At 39.3% G+C, this 21,607-nt stretch overlaps 1 protein-coding gene and 1 long non-coding RNA gene across 3 annotated transcripts in view; one reads left to right on the top strand and one right to left on the bottom strand.

The window, feature by feature from the left end:
* The window catches only part of LOC133555285 (LHFPL tetraspan subfamily member 4 protein-like), a 111,156-nt gene that overhangs the window by 51,095 nt on the left and 38,454 nt on the right, over positions 1-21,607 (top strand). For both annotated transcript variants that reach the window (XR_009807311.1, XM_061904926.1), the window contains exon 2: positions 15,200-15,436. Coding sequence is in view for 1 of the 2 variants with exons in the window: in XM_061904926.1 (XP_061760910.1) it covers positions 15,200-15,436 (237 nt within the window). In the remaining variant the exon portion in view is untranslated. The remainder of the gene's footprint in view (positions 1-15,199; positions 15,437-21,607) is intronic.
* LOC133555286 (uncharacterized) lies at positions 672-15,471 on the bottom strand. Its single transcript, XR_009807312.1, has 3 exons — positions 15,187-15,471; positions 10,718-10,774; positions 672-834 (listed from the first exon to the last, which is right to left on the bottom strand). It is a non-coding gene; the product is annotated as an uncharacterized LOC133555286 (long non-coding RNA).

The following is a 21,607-nucleotide window of genomic DNA, read 5'->3' as shown; positions in this document are numbered from 1 at the left end:
TATATTTTTTTTTCCTTCACTATAAGGAATATGTTATTAAATGATGCTTCTTTCCAAGTTGCCGTTCTTATGTGATTTTTTTCCCGCAGTTAGTGTCTTTTTAATTACTTAAAAATGAATAATATATATTTTTTGAACAGTTTTGTATTTACAGTAGTTTTGCTTCCCATCACTTGAGATATAATGAATTTGTCTTCCATGAATAATGGCCACATTTAGTGTGTGTGTTGCAGCAGATGTGCATGCAAGTGTTTAGCTAATGAGCTGCTGGAGGCGGACACACAACATTTGCTCCCCTCAGGATTCCTAAACTACATTGTAGAATAAAAAACAAAACAAAAACTCTTGGGGACTTTGTAGGATTTTCATTTGACGCGTTCATCAAAAAGCCATAAAACACGATACCTGACGCTCATTACTCTCTCAACGATTTTATTATTTTTTTCTCCTCACGGCCCGTCTATGTTTCCATCCAGCATGGAGGTCATAAAGAGAAGCTAATAACGCGCTGATTTCCCAGGATGATGACTGCTATTGGTGGCCTTTTCTCTCATTACTTACTGTAATATGCTCATTATATGACTTCTCATTACCTTCTCTCATTACTTACTGTAATATGCTCATTATATGACTTCTCATTACCTTCTCTCATTACGCCCAACTTGCTTTGGAGTCAAAGTCCTGGTGCAGATTCATCTGCTATTCTCCCTCATCTGTTGCCACCAGGCCGCCACCCACCCATGGCGTGAAATGGATGTTGTGGGTGAAGCAGAGGCAGGATGTCTTCACAGGGAATAGTGGATGTGATGCCACTTCACCACGTAGATAATGGACCTACCGACACAAACACAGTTAAAAGTTCAACGTCCCATCATCATCTTTAACATGTTTTGTCTTTTTACTTCTGTTCTTTCATTGTGTTTTTATTAGGGGTGGGCAAATTAATGCGTTAATTACGAGTTAACTCATCAATCTATTAACGCCGACAATTATTTTATCGCACATTTGCGTATGTTGTTTACATGCTTTTATTTTGTTAACGCCTTTTCTTAACAAGATGGCGTCGCCCGGCGTGGAGGGGCTCTTGGTAAAGATGGAACATTTGGCAAAAATAGCGGACAATTCTGCAAATGTCCTGGCTGGCTTACAGCGTGGTCACTCCGGGATCACTTAGGACCGCCAGACAATTCTGGATGTGGATAGATCGGGCCGTTTTGGACTGAATGAGGCGTGCTTGCTAGCTAGCATGGGAATACTTTGCCGTCTACATCCAGCGGCCTGTGAAGCAGCGGAGTATATGTGTTGTCTGTCTATTTATGAATAATGCAGACCAGGAGTGTTGGCTGACTTCTTAACGTTTGCTTTCAGAGCGTGCATATCACAACATACAAGATGTTGTCATGGCGACACAACCTATACATGCTCCTCACTCCTGTTGCATGCTGGGTAGGGTAGTTCTTTTTTCCCCTGGCTCATAACATCACAATATAGTACCATGTATATGATGCCTTCAGTTTATCAAAGCACCAAGCAAACAATGGGAAAATTCCCATCATATCAATTCCTAGATATGGTCATAATTATTTGAAGTGCACTACGCAGAATAAACACAACATTATTAATATTGCTACTACGGATAATTTGATCCAAAATTCCCTCAAACAGCCCACTACCTATAATATAGGTTTTTTAAACATAAGATCCCTGATCAAAAAAATGTTTCTGCTGTTACCTCAGAAATTGCCTGTTCAGATGTTATGATTGTGGCTCAGAGATTTGTATGTAGATTATATTTATTTTCCATAACAAACAGGATAACTTAAATACCCTGGCAGTGGCAATAAGCTTAAATGTTTGTATTTACATTTTTGGAGTTGATTTTCATCAAATATGCTATTTAACTGCTACTGTTTAACAAGGACTGATTTAAATTGTGTTTGCACAACAAATGTTTTGGCGCTTTTGTTCATGTGGGAGAATATTCCAATAAAGGTGCACTACACACTACTTTTGAATTCATTATTGGGCTTTGCGTATACAATGCAGTTAATCACCATTAATCGGAGAAATAGTGCGATTAACTTTGATTAAAATTTGTAATCGTTGCCCAGCCCTAGTTTTTACTTCTGTTCTTTCATTGTAATTTTCTCATACTCTGTGCATTTATCAGCTGGCTTAATCTAATGCAGGGGTGTCCAAAGTGCGGCCCGGGGGGCATTTGCGGCCCGCAGGTAAAAGTGCAATATATTTATCTGTACAGTAATCTATTTATTTATATCTGCACCTTATTGCTTTTTTATCCTGCACTACCATGAATTAATGTAACTACATTTTGTTTCTTATCTGTACTGTAAAGTTGAAATTTGAATAACAATAAAAAGGAAGTCCAAGTCTCAGTCTAAGTCTAACAAAGCTGCCATGCAGGCTGTTTCTTTCTTTAAAAAATAATAATGAATCAAAATCAATGTCATTATGAATTATTGACCTATTCAAGGCTCCAATTACGTCACATTCAATTTTCCACTTTGAGATATTTTTGGGGGAAAATGTTGCATACTTTGTGTTTGCCTATAAAAAAAAAAACGGAGCTGTTTTTTTTAAAAGAAGGGCCTAAAACAAACAAACAAAAAACGTAAACAACAATAAAAGTTATAATTGACGGATGGATCTGAAGTTGATCTTGAGATGTTTGTGTTAAATGTAAACAGTAAAAAAAAATGTATAATTAATTTTTTAACACTTTAATGAGTAGGACACTTTTGGATCCCCAATTATTTTAATGTGATTTGTTTTTAAGTGTCATTGCTCAAAAATAATAATGAATTAAAATCAATGGTGTTATGAGTTAATTACCTTTTTAAGACTTCAATTATTATATAATCTCAAATATTACAAAAAAATTATTGGGTAAATATTGCATAGTTTGTGTATTTTTCCATTAAAAAAAATATTGTTGTTTTTTTGTGACGAAAAGAACATACAACTTAAATATTTAAAATCATTATATTGACAGATGGACCTAATGTTGATTTAGAGATTTAAAACTTTAATCATAATAAAACAAAATAATACTGAATAATGACACATTTTTTATATTTTTTCGACCAAAACCCTTTGGGGTCCCCGGGATCAAGCCTGAGTGGAGGCCCAAATGTATATTTTTTATACATATATTCTATTGTTTTTTAAAATAAAAAATATCAAAATGGCCCCCAATTGCTTTGATTTTTTTAGTGTGCGGCCCTCAGTGGATAAAGTTTGGACACCCCTGGTCTAATGTATCTTTGCCTTTTTTGATTCCATTTTATAGACAGAAATTAGCATTTTTTTTCCCATTCATTCATTTCATTACAAATAGCCCCCCGCGACCCCAAAAGGGAATAAGCGGTAGAAAATGGATGGATGGATATTTACAAATCATGTTTTGGTTGCAAAACTTTTTTGGGTTACATTTTTTCATTAGTTAGACTTTTTTGTGATCAAAATACTTTTTTGGAGTACAAATCTTTTTTTTTTGTAAAAACATTTTAGGGGGTAAAATTACTTTTTAGGGCTACAAATCATATTTGAATACAAATTATTTTTTTGTTGCAAAACTTTTTTGTTTTATTTTTTGGTTACAATACCAATCTTGTTTTGGGTTGCAATTGTTTTTGGAGTTTTTTTTTTGGTAAACTATTTTATTTTGGTCAACATATTTTTAAAAAATGTAAACATTTGTAAAATATTTATGCTGAAATGTTATTATTATTATTATGATAATTTTATTATTATTTTTAGGCGACGGCGTGGCGCAGTGGGAGAGTGGCCGTGCGCAACCCGAGGGTCACTGGTTCAAATCCCACCTAGAACCAACCTCGTCACGTCCGTTGTGTCCTGAGCAAGACACTTCACCCTTGCTCCTGATGGGTGCTGGTTGGCGCCTTGCATGGCAGCTCCCTCCATCAGTGTGTGAATGTGTGTGTGAATGGGTAAATGTGGAAGTAGTGTCAAAGCGCTTTGAGTACCTTGAAGGTAGAAAAGCGCTATACAAGTACAACCCATTTATTTATTTATTTCTACTTTTTATGGGTACACATTTTTGGGTTTAAATATTGTTTGAGTATACTTATAATTTTTGGGGTTATAATAAATTTTTTATTGCAAATAATTGTTTTGTTACAAATCTTTTTTTATGGTTGCAAAACTTTTCTGGTAAAAAATGTTTTGGTTAAAATACACTTAGGTGTGTCAATCATGTTTTGAGTTGCAATTTTTTTTGGAGTTCCTTTTTTTTGGGTAAAATATATTTCATTTTGGTTAAAATATATATTTTTTTAAATATATATATTTTTTAATATTTGTGGTCAAATTTTTTGGGGTTAATTTTTTTTCTGGTTAAACTACTTTTTAAGGGTACATGTTTTTGGGTTGAAATATTGTTTAAATGTACTTGTAATTTTTGGGGTTATAATTAATTTTTTGTTTCGAATAATTTTTTTGTTACAAATCTTTTTTTATGGTTGCAAAACTTCTCTGGTAAAACATTCTTTGGTTAGAATACAGTTGGGTCTATCAATCATGTTTTGGGTTGCAATTTTTTTTGGAGTTCCTTTTTCTTTGGTAAAATATTCTTTATTTTGGTTAAAATAACTTTTTTTGGGGGGCAAGTACAAATTATTTTGTGTTTAAATTAATTGGAGTTAAAAAATGTTTTTTTTCCCGTTAAAATACTTTTTAAGAGTTCACATTTTGGGTTGAAATATTGTTCAAGGGTACAAAAGATGGTTAGGGTTATAATTTATTTGTTGTTGCATAGTGTTTTTTTTTTGTTAAAAAACTTTTTTTTAAGGTTGCACAACGTTTTTTGTCAACATTTCTTGTGTTCCAATACTTTTAGGTGTACCAATCATGTTTTGGGTTGCAAATATTTTTGGGAGTTCCTTCTTTTTTTGGTTAAAATATTTTTCGGTGTACAAATCCTTCTGTTGTTGTATTTGTTTGGGTTCAAAATATTTTTTTCTGGTTAAAATAATTTTTTAAGAATACACGTTTTCTTTGAAATATTGTTTAAGGGTACAAATAATTTTTGGAGTTATAATTTATTTGTCGTTGCAAATATTTTTTTTTTCTTTTTTTTTGTTACAGATTATTTTCTTGGTTGCAAAATTTCCATCTTGGATGTTGGGGAGGCTTCACTAAACAATACTTTAGAAACCGTTTTATTGGTCAGTCTCGCCCAACCCCGTCTGTGGTATTTACTGTATGTACCTTTCAGCAATAATGGTGCCTTCATAGATGTGTAAGTTACCCATGCCTTGGGCACTAATACACCCCCATACCATCACACATGTGTAAGTTACCCATGTCTTGGGCACTAATACACCCCCATACCATCACACATGTGTAAGTTACCCATGTCTTGTTCACTAATACACCCCCATACCATCACACATGTGTAAGTTACCCATGTCTTGGGCACTAATACACCCCCATACCATCACACATGTGTAAGTTACCCATGTCTTGTTCACTAATACACCCCCATACCATCACACATGTGTAAGTTACCCATGTCTTGGGCACTAATACACCCCCATACCATCACACATGTGTAAGTTACCCATGTCTTGTTCACTAATACACCCCCATACCATCACACATGTGTAAGTTACCCATGTCTTGGGCACTAATACACCCCCATACCATCACACATGTGTAAGTTACCCATATCTTGGGCACTAATACACCCCCATACCATCACACATGTGTAAGTTACCCATATCTTGGGCACTAATACACCCCCATACCATCACACATGTGTAAGTTACCCATGCCTTGGGCACTAATACACCCCCATACCATCACACATGTGTAAGTTACCCATGCCATGGGCACTAATACACCCCCATTCCATCACACATGTGTAAGTTAGTCATGTCTTGGGCACTAATACACCCCCATACCATCACACATGTGTAAGTTACCCATGTCTTGTTCACTAATACACCCCCATACCATCACACATGTGTAAGTTACCCATGCCATGGGCACTAATACACCCCCATTCCATCACACATGTGTAAGTTAGTCATGTCTTGGGCACTAATACACCCCCATACCATCACACATGTGTAAGTTACCCATGTCTTGTTCACTAATACACCCCCATACCATCACACATGTGTAAGTTACCCATGTATTGGGCACTAATACACCCCCATACCATCACACATGTGTAAGTTACCCATGTCTTGTTCACTAATACACCCCCATACCATCACACATGTGTAAGTTACCCATGTCTTGGGCACTAATACACCCCCATACCATCACACATGTGTAAGTTACCCATATCTTGGGCACTAATACACCCCCATACCATCACACATGTGTAAGTTACCCATATCTTGGGCACTAATACACCCCCATACCATCACACATGTGTAAGTTACCCATGCCTTGGGCACTAATACACCCCCATACCATCACACATGTGTAAGTTACCCATGCCATGGGCACTAATACACCCCCATTCCATCACACATGTGTAAGTTAGTCATGTCTTGGGCACTAATACACCCCCATACCATCACACATGTGTAAGTTACCCATGTCTTGTTCACTAATACACCCCCATACCATCACACATGTGTAAGTTACCCATGCCATGGGCACTAATACACCCCCATTCCATCACACATGTGTAAGTTAGTCATGTCTTGGGCACTAATACACCCCCATACCATCACACATGTGTAAGTTACCCATATCTTGGGCACTAATACACCCCCATACCATCACACATGTGTAAGTTACCCATGCCTTGGGCACTAATACACCCCCATACCATCACACATGTGTAAGTTACCCATATCTTGGGCACTAATACACCCCCATACCATCACACATGTGTAAGTTACCCATGCCTTGTTCACTAATACACCCCCATACCATCACACATGTGTAAGTTACCCATGTCTTGTTCACTAATACACCCCCATACCATCACACATGTGTAAGTTACCCATGTCTTGTTCACTAATACACCCCCATACCATCACACATGTGTAAGTTACCCATGTCTTGTTCACTAATACACCCCCATACCATCACACATGTGTAAGTTACCCATGTCTTGTTCACTAATACACCCCCATACCATCACACATGTGTAAGTTACCCATGCCTTGGGCACTAATACACCCCCATACCATCACACATGTGTAAGTTACCCATGCCTTGGGCACTAATACACCCCCATACCATCACACATGTGTAAGTTAGTCATGTCTTGGGCACTAATACACCCCCATACCATCACACATGTGTAAGTTACCCATGCCTTGTTCACTAATACACCCCCATACCATCACACATGTGTAAGTTACCCATGCCTTGGGCACTAATACACCCCCATACCATCACACATGTGTAATTTACCCATGTCTTGGGCACTAATACACCCCCATACCATCACACATGTGTAAGTTACCCATGCCTTGGGCACTAATGCACCCCCATACCATCACAGATGCTGGCTTTTACACTTGGTGTCGATAACAGTCTGGATGGTTCGCTTCCCCTTTGGTCCGGATGACACGATGTCAAATTTTTCCAAAAACAATTGAAATGTGGACTCGTCAGACCACAGAACACTTTTCCACTTTGCATCAGTCCATCTTAGATGATCTCGGGCCCAGAGAAGCCGGCGGCTTTTCTGGATGTTGTTGATAAATGGCTTTCGCTTTGCATAGTAGAGCTTTAACTTGCACTTACAGATGTAGTGACCAACTGTATTTAGTAACAGTGGTTTCTGAAGTGTTCCTGAGCCCATGTGGTGATATCCTTAAGAGATTGATGTCGGTTTTTGATACAGTGCCGTCTGAGGGATTGAAGGTCACGGTCATTCAATGTTGGTTTCCGGCCATGCTGCTTACGTGGAGTGATTTCTCCAGATTCTCTGAACCTTTTGATGATATTATGGAGCGTAGATGTTGAAATCCCTAAATTTCTTGCAATGTCACTTTGAGAAAGGTTGTTCTTAAACTGTTTGACTATTTGCTCACACAGTTGTGGACAAAGGGGTGTACCTCGCCCCATCCTTTCTTGTGAAAGACTGAGCATTTTTTGGGAAACTGTTTTTATAGCCAATCATGGCACCCACCTGTTCCCAATTAGCCTGCACACCTGTGGGATGTTCCAAATAAGTGTTTGATGAGCATTCCTCAACTTTATCCGTATTTATTGCCACCTTTCCCAACTTCTTTGTCACGTGTTGCTGGCATCAAATTCTAAAGTTAATGATTATTTGAAAAAAAAGTTTATGAGTTTGAACATCAAATATGTTGTCTTTGTAGCATATTCAACTGAATATGGCTTGAAAAGGATTTGTATTCTGTTTATATTTACATCTAACACCATTTCCCAACTCTTATGGGCTTTGTAGCATATTCAACTGAATATGGCTTGAAAATAAATTGCAAATCATTGTATTCTGTTTATATTTACATCTAACACAATTTGTATTTTTAGTGCTTTTTAGTTTTGAACATGTGCAACTTTTAACTTTTTTAATACAATTATTGAGTCTGGCCATACATACAAAACACATTTTATGGCTTCACCCATTTGCACGGATGATTTCCTATTCCCATTATTCTATTATTCTTAATGGAAATTGAAATCATCGGGTCCAATCATCCTAAAACGTAGTCGGTTGCGAGTCTCCGTTTTATTTGGTGTAATCCTGCTGAAACATGCAAAGCTACACTGTCAAATAAACGCCCTGCAGCTCGTTTTTATTTGCAAGCGCTGGCGACCACGAGTGTTGAAGCGAAGGCAAACAGGACAGGCGGAATGCATTATTAGCGAGAGACACACACACACACACACACACACACACACACACACACACACACACACACACACACTGGAAGATGGAATTTGGTGTGAACAAATTGCATGACCTGCACGAGCGTTCCCCTCAAAGAGAGCAAAACAAAAGGCAGCATGCGCTCACAATGACAACGAAGCCAAGGTTGGGAAAGAAGCACACAGGAAGAATCTCAAGTATTAATGTCACCGACACTCTAACTTCTTTCCTCTGCTTTTCTCAAAATAATATACAGTATATCCTTGAATTGCTGCAAGGGCGTTAATTAATTTAAAACCTCTCCTCACTCCGGCACTTACCAAAGGCATGCAGACAAAATTTGAGTGTGATGTAAGGATACCATCATGAAAAGCACATTTAATAAAAAAAACTCTACTATGGTCTTACCTTTACTTATAAATGAAGTCCATGTGCAGCTCCTTCTGATCAAAAGCATTGATAACTTTTTTACAGAAGTCTTCCTTATCTTTCTTCAGTTTTAAAAGTCTCTCTGTCTCGATGGAGATCTTCCTTTATTACCTCCTGCTTCCATTGAAAGTCCAGTTTAGAAAACTGCTATCAGCTAGCGGGCGACGACAGAATAATAATAATAACAATGGATTAGATTTTATATCACGTTTTTCTAGTGTTGGATACTCAAAGCGCTCACAGAGAAGTGGGAAGCCATCATTCATCCACACGATGGTGGTGGTAAGCTACATCTGTAGCCACAGCTGCCCTGGGGTAGACTGACGGAAGCGTGGCTGCCAGTTTGCACCTACGGCCCCTCCGACCACCACCTGTCATTCATTCATCTTTCATTCACCAGTGTGAGTGGCACCGGGGGCAAAGGGTGAAGTGTCCTGCCCAAGGACACAAAAGCAGCAACTTGGATGTCAAAAGGTGGGAAGCGAACCTGCAACCCTCAGGTTTCTGGCATGGCTGCTCTACCCACTACGCCATGCCGCCCCTGAATTACCCTCGGACAACTCCCCCTCCCGTTCTGCTCCGTGGGTGATCTCTTTATCCCACCGCTGCCACCATGAAGTGTTATTGTATACATGATAAATAAATAAATGGGTTGTACTTTTCTACCTTCAAGGTACTCAAAGCGCTTTCACACTACTTCCACATTTACACATTCCCACACTGATGGAGGGAGCTGCCATGCAAGGCGCCAACCAGCACCCATCAGGAGCAAGGGTGAAGTGTCTTGCTCAGGACACAACAGACGTGACGAGGTTGGTACTAGGTGGGAATTGAACCAGGGATGCTCGGGTTGCGCACGGCCACTCTCCCACTGCGCCACGCCGTCCTATAAATAATACACTGGGTATTTAGGACTGGAACATTCTTTATTTCAGCCCGGTTGTTTACATAGCTAGCATAAGAGTGTTACATATCCGTCCCAGCACATATCACGTCACTCATTGTCACTTCTTCTGCAGCCGAGTAGTCGCAAGAAGGATCACTAGCGCCCTCTACCACCAGGAGGCGGGAGTCATTTAATGACTCATATTTGACACACGCAGCTACGGTATATTAATAAAATATAGCTGCTTACTGTTCTTTTTAGCATATTCAATAGCTTGGACCTTAAATCCTCCTGAAAAGCTCTTAATCTTCTTCCCTTTATGCGATTTCAAATGATTAAAATCAGCCTCCTCAATTTTGAAAATGATGACAGGTGAAGTGTCACTCGTGACGTGACGAGTTTGACCCGGCGGAAATGCTAAGCATGCGCTAATTATTTTGCAAAGCGAGTTTGACCCGGCAGTAATTCAAGGAAATACGGTAGTCACTATTTTCGGTTGCAACAAAAAGATCATGGTATAGCGGACACATAGCATGAATAATGCTTACCTTTGGTTCAAGTAGGAGTAAATTGTGCAGGTGTTGTTACTGACTCCTGGGCTCCACCTGTAGAGGTAAAGTGGAATGTATTTAATCCAGAATGTGCCAAAAGAACAATGGAAGATGTGAGAGCAATGTTTAGTTAAACACTCATGTTAGCTGGTGTGACTAGACTAGTCCATAGGGCGCTTGGCGGATGAGAGATGATTATAAATCAATGTGGCATCAATACAATTTTGAAGGTATTTTCTAATTAAAGGCACTCATTTTATAATGTTTTATAGTTTAAGTCAAGTAAAAAGGTAAACGCTGGGGAAGGATGAGAACTTATACACATTACAAGGTACATCCCCAGTTATCTAGCAAGAGAGGGGAGGGAGTGGGGGGGCCATGGTGGCCGGCTGCAGCTCTCAATCAATCAATCAATATTTACTTATATAGCCCTAAAACACAAGTGTCTCAAAGGGCTGCACAAGCCACACCGACATACTTGACTCAGATCCCACATCAGGGCAAGGAAAAACTCAACCCAATGAGACAAGGATAAACCTTGTAGGGGGCCGAAGATGTGGGGGACCTCCCCCCAGGGCGCCCGGTGCAATGGACGTCAAGTGGCTCTAGCATAATATTGTGAGAGTCCAGTCCATAGTGGATCTATCATAATATTGTGAGAGTCCAGTCCATAGTGGATCTAACATAATAGTGAGAGTCCAGTCCATAGTGGATCTAACATAATAGTTTGAAAGTCCAGTCCATAGCGGATCTAACATAATAGTGAGAGTCCAGTCCATAGTGGATCTAACATAATAGTGAGAGTCCAGTCCATAGTGGATCCAACATAATAGTGAGAGTCCAGTCCATAGTGGATCCAGCATAATATTGTGAGAGTCCAGTCCATAGTGGATCTAACATAATAGTGAGAGTCCAGTCCATAGTGGATCTAACATAATAGTGAGAGTCCAGTCTATAGTGGATCTAACATAATAGTGTGAGAGTCCAGTCCATAGTGGATCTATCATAATATTGTGAGAGTCCAGTCCATAGTGGATCTAACATAATAGTGAGAGTCCAGTCCATAGTGGATCTAACATAATAGTTTGAAAGTCCAGTCCATAGCGGATCTAACATAATAGTGAGAGTCCAGTCCATAGTGGATCTAACATAATAGTGAGAGTCCAGTCCATAGTGGATCCAACATAATAGTGAGAGTCCAGTCCATAGTGGATCCAGCATAATATTGTGAGAGTCCAGTCCATAGTGGATCTAACATAATAGTGAGAGTCCAGTCCATAGTGGATCTAACATAATAGTGAGAGTCCAGTCTATAGTGGATCTAACATAATAGTGTGAGAGTCCAGTCCATAGTGGATCTAACATAATAGTGAGAGTCCAGTCCATAGTGGATCTAACATAATAGTGAGAGTCCAGTCCTTAGTGGATCTAACATAATAGTGAGAGTCCAGTCATTAGTGGATCTAACATAATAGTGAGAGTCCAGTCCATAGTGGATCTAACATAATAGTGAGAGTCCAGTCCATAGTGGATCTAACATAATAGTGAGAGTCCAGTCCATAGTGGATCCAACATAATAGTGTGAGAGTCCAGTCCATAGTGGATCTAACATAATAGTGTGAGAGTCCAGTCCATAGTGGATCTAACATAATAGTGAGAGTCCAGTCCATAGTGGATCTAACATAATAGTGAGAGTCCAGTCCATAGTGGATCTAACATAATAGTGGGAGTCCAGTCCATAGTGGATCTAACATAATAGTGAGAGTCCAGTCCATAGTGGATCTAACATAATAGTTTGAGAGTCCAGTCCATAGTGGATCTAACATAATAGTGAGAGTCCAGGCCATAGTGGATCTAACATAATAGTGTGAGAGTCCAGTCCATAGTGGATCTAACATAATATTGTGAGAGTCCAGTCCATAGTGGATCTAACATAATATTGTGAGAGTCCAGTCCATAGTGGATCTAACATAATATTGTGAGATTCCAGTCCATAGCGGATCTAACATAATATTGTGAGAGTCCAGTCCATAGTGGATCTAACATAATAGTGTGAGAGTCCAGTCCATAGTGGATCTAACATAATAGTGTGAGAGTCCAGTCCATAGTGGATCTAACATAATAGTGAGAGTCCAGTCCATAGTGGATCTAACATAATAGTGAGAGTCCAGTCCATAGCGGATCTAACATAATATTGTGAGAGCCCAGTCCATAGTGGATCTAACATAATATTGTGAGAGTCCAGTCCATAGTGGATCTAACATAATAGTGAGAGTCCAGTCCACAGTGGATCTAACATAATAGTGTGAGAGTCCAGTCCACAGTGGATCTAACATAATAGTGAGAGTCCAGTCCATAGCGGATCTAACATAATATTGTGAGAGTCCAGTCCATAGTGGATCTAACATAATATTGTGAGAGTCCAGTCCATAGTGGATCTAACATAATAGTTGAACTGCAACTTGCACTTACAAATGTAGCGACAATTTGTATTTAGTGACAGTGGTTTTCCCGAAGTGTTCCTGAGCCCATGTGGTGATATCCTTTAGAGATTGATGTCGGTTTTTGATACAGTGTCGTCTGAGGGATGGAAGGTCACGGTCATTCAATGTTGGTTTCCGGCCATGCCGCTTACGTGGAGTGATTTCTCCAGATTCTCTGAACCTTTTGATGATATTATGGAGCGTAGATGTTGAAATCCCTCAATTTCTTGCAATGTCACTTTGAGAAAGGTTGTTCTTAAACTGTTTGACTATTTGCTCACACAGTTGTGGACAAAGGGGTGTACCTCGCCCCATCCTTTCTTGTGAAAGACTGGGAAGCTGTTTTTATAGCCAATCATGGCACCCACCTGTTCCCAATTAGCCTGCACACCTGTGGGATGTTCCAAATAAGTGTTTGATGAGCATTCCTCAACTTTATCAGTATTTATTGCCACCTTTCCCAACTTCTTTGGCACGTGTTGCTGGCATCAAATTCTAAAGTTAATGACTATTTGCAAAAAATTTTTTTTAAATGTTTTATGAGTTTGACCATCAAATATGTTGTCTTTGTAGCATATTCAACTGAATATGGCTTGAAAATGATTTGCAAATCATTGTATTCTGTTTATATTTACATCTAACACAGTTTCCCAACTCATATGGAAACAGGGTTTGTAGTCTCCCCTTAAAATATTCCGGCGAATCCCTTGAGTTGAGACGGTGAGTCTCCAGGACAGTGATTGGCGTGTAATAATCGCTAGCTGCACCCAATCTGACCCTCCATTTTCATGAGTGGTCTTTGGTGGGGATAAAAAAAGAAGAAAAAAAAGAGACGCGGTGGCCACAAAGAAGATGGAGTGTGACGGCTGCCATGTATGTTCAGCGTCTCCCACTGGAGCCCGCTGCTTTAAACACAGAGCCCAAGGCTGGCACAGGCCGAATTCTATTTCAGCCGCGAAGGCGGGGGGGACGCGGTCCATCCGCACCCCCCCCCCCCCCCCGCACCTTCCCCCGTGATGCACACTTTGAATGAGCATAGGTGCAAAGCGTGGATTCTCATATCTCTGCTCCTCTTTCAATTGCATCTATGGATTTTGTCTTGGATTCCATTTCTATTTCTATTTGTGTGTTGGGTTCATGCAGCCACCCTCTGTTTGTCCTTGTGAGTACAAAGAGTTGTTCTTTGTCCCCGTGCTATGTTTAAACATACCTGCTTGTCTCCAGGTGAATAACGTGTACACGTCCATTTGAGTGGAAGTGTGTGTGTGCTCCATCTCTGTTTGAAGTCCTGCCACTGAGGAGCAGCTCAGCACTGTTCAAATCTGCAGAAATGGCGGTTGTGCAGTAGATAAATATTAGTGACTGAATGTGAGAGCAAAATTACTTAGACTTGTTTAAGTAGATGATGTTCTTTGAACTCGGTACCAAAAGTTGTTTATTAGGTTTAGGAATGTGACGCTCTGCAAGAGGCCTCTAACCTGATCGGGCTGGTTCTCCTGTGTCTTTGATGTGACATGTGGACTATAGTTGACCTGGGCATGTGTGTTCCTCTTCCTGACTCCCAACAGAGCTAAATTGGTTCCCTTTCCTGAGTGACCCCACCCCCCTCTGGGCAAACGACACCCTCTCCCCTTCACAGGACTTTGGGTATTCATTCCACTGGTGTACTGTATGTAAATGAGGATGGAGGGTGGGACTTCTGAGAATGTATAATTGTCATGTCCAATTCTAAAGGAGTTAGAACAAGCTGGATGTGTCGTTCTGGTTTGGTCTCGCTTTGCAAAGCTTGTTATTATTTGTTTGTTACTTTAATAAATCATTTTAAAGCTATTTGTCACTAAAGGCTTGTCTTTAAGAAATTTCCACAACACTGAACTACCGTATTTTCATCAGGCGCACTGCCAGACACATTTTTTTTCTCTAAATTTGGCCCCACCAGTCAAAATAACACAATCTGTTCGTTTTTAAATAAGCTGTCCCCACCTGTGTTCTCCAGGAGTATGCCTGGTCCTGGGCTGCATGATCTTCCCCGACGGGTGGGATGCAGAGGTGATCCGCGACATGTGCGGGGAGCACACGGGGAAATACTCCCTGGGCGACTGCTCCGTACGCTGGGCCTACATGTTGGCCATCATGGGCATCCTCAACGCCCTGGTCCTGTCCTTAATGGCCTTCGTCCTGGGCAACCGGCAGAACGACTTCTACCTGGACGACCTGCAGACAGACAACAAAGGTGAATGTGGCATGGTCATGACCTCTTCCAGGTACAAAAGTGGAGAGGTTTTTAGATAGATAGATAGATAGATAGATAGTACCTTATTTATTCCGTCAGGAAAATGACAATTTTCAGCAAAATCCCATTCAAGATCAGACAAACATTACAGGGAGACAGAACAGGATCGCTGACGGGTCTGCCGGCTTCCAGCGCCCCTTACAAAAAAGATAAGATACAGGTAAACAGGAGGGGATGGGAGAAAAAAATAGAAGATTAAAATGAAATAAAAAAAATGGGTCTCAGCCTGGGCCCTGGAGAGGGGGTGCAGACTGAGGTCAAGGGAAAAAAATAACTCATAGCCATAGTACACATCCCTCTTCCATGTGTGTAAGAGGGAAACATCAAACATCAAACATCAAAGATGACATTAAAGCAGCAGATACAAGCAGACACTTTACTGTATTGATCCGGAATGCCAACATTTTTCTTTTTTTTTTTTTTATTTCTGGAAAAACAAATGCAAAAATGAAAAAAATCCTGAGACATTTGCAAAATGTCAACAACAATTAGACAAATGGTCGATGACTTATAGCTCATGACGCTGAAAAATGTTTTGCTTGCAAGTTTGTTAACCAATCTTGCTCAAATTGCACATGTAGAGAATTTTGAGGTGATTGGGCTAAACACCTTAAAGGTACAATTATGGGTGTTCTCGTACGACTTTTTCCACACACGATATTGATAATTCAGCACAATTTACACACGCTTTGATTATTTTGTCGCGCGGAGTGATAGAATTGGCTTGAGCAAGTCAAATTAGTCAAACTTAGAACAATATGTACAGTACGGAAAACGCTAAACTACTTATTATTAAACACCTGTAATGGTTTTATGGTGTCTTTAAGTCAAAGTGGAGTGGTCCTCGTTTTTGTGACAAAAAGTGTGTGTGCGGACACGTTTGTTACTGGAAATTTTCCAAAATGCTTGTGTCTTGGAGATTTTGTATCCATAAGTAATGTGCAACTCGTGTTTATATTGACAATATTGTTCAATTGAGGACACTTATTACATATGTCTAGCTTGTGTGCTAGTGTGTGCTTAGCTGCTGTGTAGCTGCTCGCTCCTAATAGCCTATCGCAGGGGTCACCAACCCAGTGCCCGTAAGGACCAGATGAGTCGCCCGCTGGCCTGTTCTAAAAATAGCTCAAATAGCAGCACTTACCAGTGAGCTGCCTCTATTTTTTAATTTGTATTTATTTACTAGCAAGCTGGTCTCGCTTTGCTCGACATTTTTAATTCTAAGAGAGAAAAAACTCAAAAAGAATTTGAAAATCCAAGAAAATATTTTAAAGACTTGGTCTTCACTTGTTTAAATAAATACATTATTTTTTTACTGTGCTTCTTATAATTTTCAGAAAGACAATTTTGGAGAAAAAATACAAAACTAAAAATGATTTTAGGATTTTTAAACACATATACCTTTTTACCTTTTAAATTCCTTCCTCTTCTTTCCTGACAATTTAAATCAATGTTCAAATAATTTTTTTTTTTTTATTGTAAAGAATAATAAATACATTTTAATGTAGTTCTTCATTTTAGCTTCAGTTTTTCCGACGAAAAATATTTGTATAGTATTTCTACAACTTTATGATGAAAATTCCAAAAAATTATTCTGGCAAATCTATACAATCTGTAGAATCAAATTTAAATCTTATTTCAAAGTCTTTGGAATTTTTTTCTAAAATAATGATTTGTCTTTGTTAGAAATATAGCTTGGTCCAATTTGTTATATATTCTAACAAAGTGCAGATTGGATTTTAACCTATTTAAAACATGTCATCAAAATTCTAAAATTAATCTTTATCAGGTTTAATTACTAATGATGCTCCAAAAATTATTTTTAAAATGTTTTCCAAAATATTCAAATTAGCTAGTTTTTCTCTTCTTTTTTTGGTTGAATTTTAAAGAGTTGAAATTGAAGATAAACTATGTTTCATAGTTTATATTTATTGTGAGAAATCATTAAGATGAACAATGTTTCCACAAAGATAAAGATCATTAATTATTAGTAATAACAGAGTTAAAGGTGAATTGGCTATTTCTGGCAATTTATTGAAGTGTGTATCAAACTGGTAGCCCTTGGCATGAATCAGTACCCAAGAATAGCTCTTGCTTTCAAAAAGGTTGCTGACCCCTGGCCTACAGAGTACTATGTTTACATTTTGTAAATTAAATCCCTAAATGACAAATAAAGATCACATTTGTGCACTTATTGGAGGACATATGGAAGTTAACTGGCTGTCCAGCTTTGCACAAGTAAAATGCATTTTTCTTTACTGCAAGATTTTGGAAGCATTTTCTTAGGGGGGGTTACTTGTTTTTGCTGATATTGGACCGGAATTTGATATCAATATTGGATCAATGTGTGTGTGAGGAAATTTCCAAGTCAATCTGACTCGTGGGGTCAAACAATCAAGTGGTGTGATTGTCAGAAAACTACAAACCCTGTTTCCATATGAGTTGGGAAATTGTGTTAGATGTAAATATAAACAGAATACAATGATTTGCAAATCCTTTTCAAGCCATATTCAGTTGAATATGCTACAAAGACAACATATTTCATGTTCAAACTCATAAACATTAGTTTTTTTTTGCTAATAATAATTAACTTTAGAATTTGATGCCAGCAAACGTGACAAAGAAGTTGGGAAAGGAGGCAATAAATACTGATAAAGTTGAGGAATGCTCATCAAACACTTATTTGGAACATCCCACAGGTGTGCAGGCTAATTGGGAACAGGTGGGTGCCATGATTGGCTATAAAAGCAGCTTCCATGAAATGCTAAGTAATTCACAAACAAAGATGGGGTGAGGGTCACCACTTTGTAAGCAAATTGTCAAACAGTTTTAGAACAACATGTCTCAACGAGCTATTGCAAGGAATTCAGGGATTTTACCATCTACGGTCCGTAAAATCATCAAAAGGTTCAGATAATCTGGAGAAATCACTGCAAGTAAGCGATGATATTAAAAACCTTTGATCCCTCAGGCGGCACTGCATCAAAAACCAACATCGGTGTGTAAAGGATATCACCACATGGGCTCAGGAACACTTCATAAAACCACTGTCAGTAACTACAGTTGGTCGCTACATCTGTAAGTGCAAGTTAAAACTCTACTATGCAAAGCGAAAGCCATTTATCAACAACACCCAGAAACGCCGCCGGCTTCGCTGGGCCCGAGATCATCTAAGATGGACTGATGCAAAGTGGAAAAGTGTTCTGTGGTCTGACGAGTCCACATTTCAAATTATATTGGGAAACTGCGGACGTGGTGTCCTCTGGAACAAAGAGGAAAATAACCATCCGGATTGCTATAGGCGCAAAGTTCAGAAGCCATCATCTGTGATGGTATGGGGGTGTATTAGTGCTAGGGATGATAGTCAAAACCAGTTTTCTCGGTTGTTCGATAAGAAAAGAACCGAGTCCTCGGACTCGAACCCCTTTTTGACAACGAATACCCGTTATCGAGACCACTGTAGTAAAGAAAAACTTGGTTCTTTATTGGAATCCGTCCCGATCAGAAATGCTCCGTGAGACATCACAAGAAAGGACGTCACGTAGCTCAGTCATTAGGCGCAGATAGCGAAAGCAGGAAAACAACGGACGGGAAAAAGCGCTCCAAGGTGTAATAAAGTTCAAAACAAAAGACATAATCCAATGAATAACTTTACTGAGAGATTTGAGCAGGGTACAAACACATGAGCAACACTTTTACCACCATAAGCGATGATATGACGGACTTTTGATCCCTCAGGCGGTACTGCATCAAAAACCGACATCAGTGTGTAAAGGATATCACCACATGGGCTCAGGAACACTTCATAAAACCGCTGTCAGTAACTACAGCAACTACACAACCAGGCTAGCAAGGCACCTCCTTTACGGCAGCTGTCGCAACGTTCTTAAAGCAACCGCAGCACATACATATATATATACAACACTTTTGTTTTCCTTTCCTTGTAAACAAAGCAAAATCACATGTATATGTGTTGTCAGTCTAATTATAAATAATGCAGACGAGTTCTTGACGTTTACTGCCGGGTGACAACATGCAACAACACTTTTTGGGGCAACCGCGCATGCTCGTCCCTCCCGTTGCATGCTGGGTAGTGTAGTCGTTATATTCCCTAGCTCATAAAGAAATAATGTTAACTCAATAAAGTGTATTTCTTTTTTCAGCTTTAACATTTCATATTTTAGCATTGTAACCACATTTGCAAACAACTTTTCTCTTCCTAGAATTTTCTTTCAATAAAGAAATAAAGCACAAAAATGTCAAAGCATCATAACAAACAGTTATGTCAAATAGTAGCAGAAGTGCACTTTTTGGAGAGCTGTATTATTTCCAGTTTTGTGCCCAAGGGACTGATTTTATTTAACACTATATTATTATTTACAAACCTATAGTGATCACAGAGACAGGTTGTTTTTGTGTTACTGTATATATTTGTTTTTCTGAAAAATCCCACTTAATATACTTTGGGTAACAACAGTCAATATTCATTTATTTTATTTTATTTTTTTTAGTAGGGTAACAGTCAATATTTATTAGACTTTATTTTTTTCTTATACAATAAAAGTAAGCTCTTGTTAAACCAAATGTTTTTTTTTTCCATGTACAACAACCTATCTGGACTCGATAAGAGAATCGATAAGGAATCTGTTCGTATGTGGGTTCTTCCGAAGAACGTAGTCGTAGTGGTTTGTACAGTCCTTTGAGACATTCGTGATTTAGGGCTATATAAATAAACATTGATTGATTGATAAGAGGATTTGATAATAGGCCCGAACTCGATAATTTCTTATCAAACATCATCCCTAATTAGTGCCCAAGGCATGGGTAACTTACACATCTGTGAAGGCCCCATTAATGCTGAATGGTCTAGACAGGTTTTGGAGCAACATATCATGGACGCCCCTGCTTATTTCAGCAAAACAATGCCAAGCCACATGTTACAACAGCGCGGCTTCGTAAAAAAAAAGAGTGCGGGTACTTTCCTGGCCCGCCTGCAGTCCAGACCTGTCTCCCACGTAAAATGTGTGGCGCATTATGAAGCGTAAAATACGACAGCGGAGACCCCGGACTGTTGAACAACTTAAGCTGTACATCAAGCAAGAATGGTAAAGAATTCCACTTTCAAAGCTTCAAATATTAGTTTCCTCAGTTCCCAAACGTTTATTGAGTGTTGTTAAAAGAAAAGGTGATGTAACACATTGGTGAACATGCCCTTTCCCAACTACTTTGGCACATGTTGCAGCCATGAAAATCTAGGTTAATTATCAGTTTGAACATGAAATATGTTGTCTTTGTAGCATATTCAACTGAATATGGCTTGAAAAGGATTTGCAAATCATTGTATTCTGTTTATATTTACATCTAACACCATTTCCCAACTCATATGGAAACAGGGTTTGTAGTACAACACATTTAGGGTGTATGTTTGACTCATGTGCACCCTTTTGAGTGCAGAAGTAGTTTACACAAAATGAATAATTTTGTTTTCACTACACATCCAAATAAATTGTTTTAAAACGTTTGCAAAAGCACACAATTTACCGTCACTGCCTCGAAGAGGCCACACTCTGGTGGGATTTCATTAAGTCTGCCGTTTTAGTTTGGGTGCAGCGCTGAGAAGCCGGAGAGGCTCCCTCCGTGCCTCTCTTGCACGACGTTGCGTCAGGATGCTTGAATCTCTCTGATTAAGCCTTGCGGGAAGCACACCGGTGCAGGGAAAGGAATGAAAGAGTCAGGCTGAGGGATAGGACGGCGGAAGAAAAGCGAGCTGATCAGCTGTGGAGTAGACAAACACGAGCGATGACATAAGAGGTACAGTAGTGGAGGCCACCATACAGCGGCGGATCGTGAGCGAGGTGGAGTCGAGCCGAGACAGCCGGATAAAGAGAATAGTGACATAAGATGTCTCACTTCTCCCATCTCTGATGGTTTCCATGGTAACTGCAGATATTCCACAGCGTGGGCGTGTCGTTCTGTTTTTATCTGATTAACCCCGCTGACGGTTTCTTGTTTGAATGCATCTATTGCTTCATCGGCTGTGCCAACTTCCGTTTTTTCTCTTTTTTACCTTGATAGAAATTGGCCTCTAGCTTAGTGGCGACGAGGAACACG

This window comes from Nerophis ophidion, linkage group LG06 (assembly GCF_033978795.1).
Source record: "Nerophis ophidion isolate RoL-2023_Sa linkage group LG06, RoL_Noph_v1.0, whole genome shotgun sequence".
NCBI classification, from domain to species: domain Eukaryota; kingdom Metazoa; phylum Chordata; class Actinopteri; order Syngnathiformes; family Syngnathidae; genus Nerophis; species Nerophis ophidion.
This window is presented reverse-complemented; position numbering and strand designations above follow the sequence as displayed.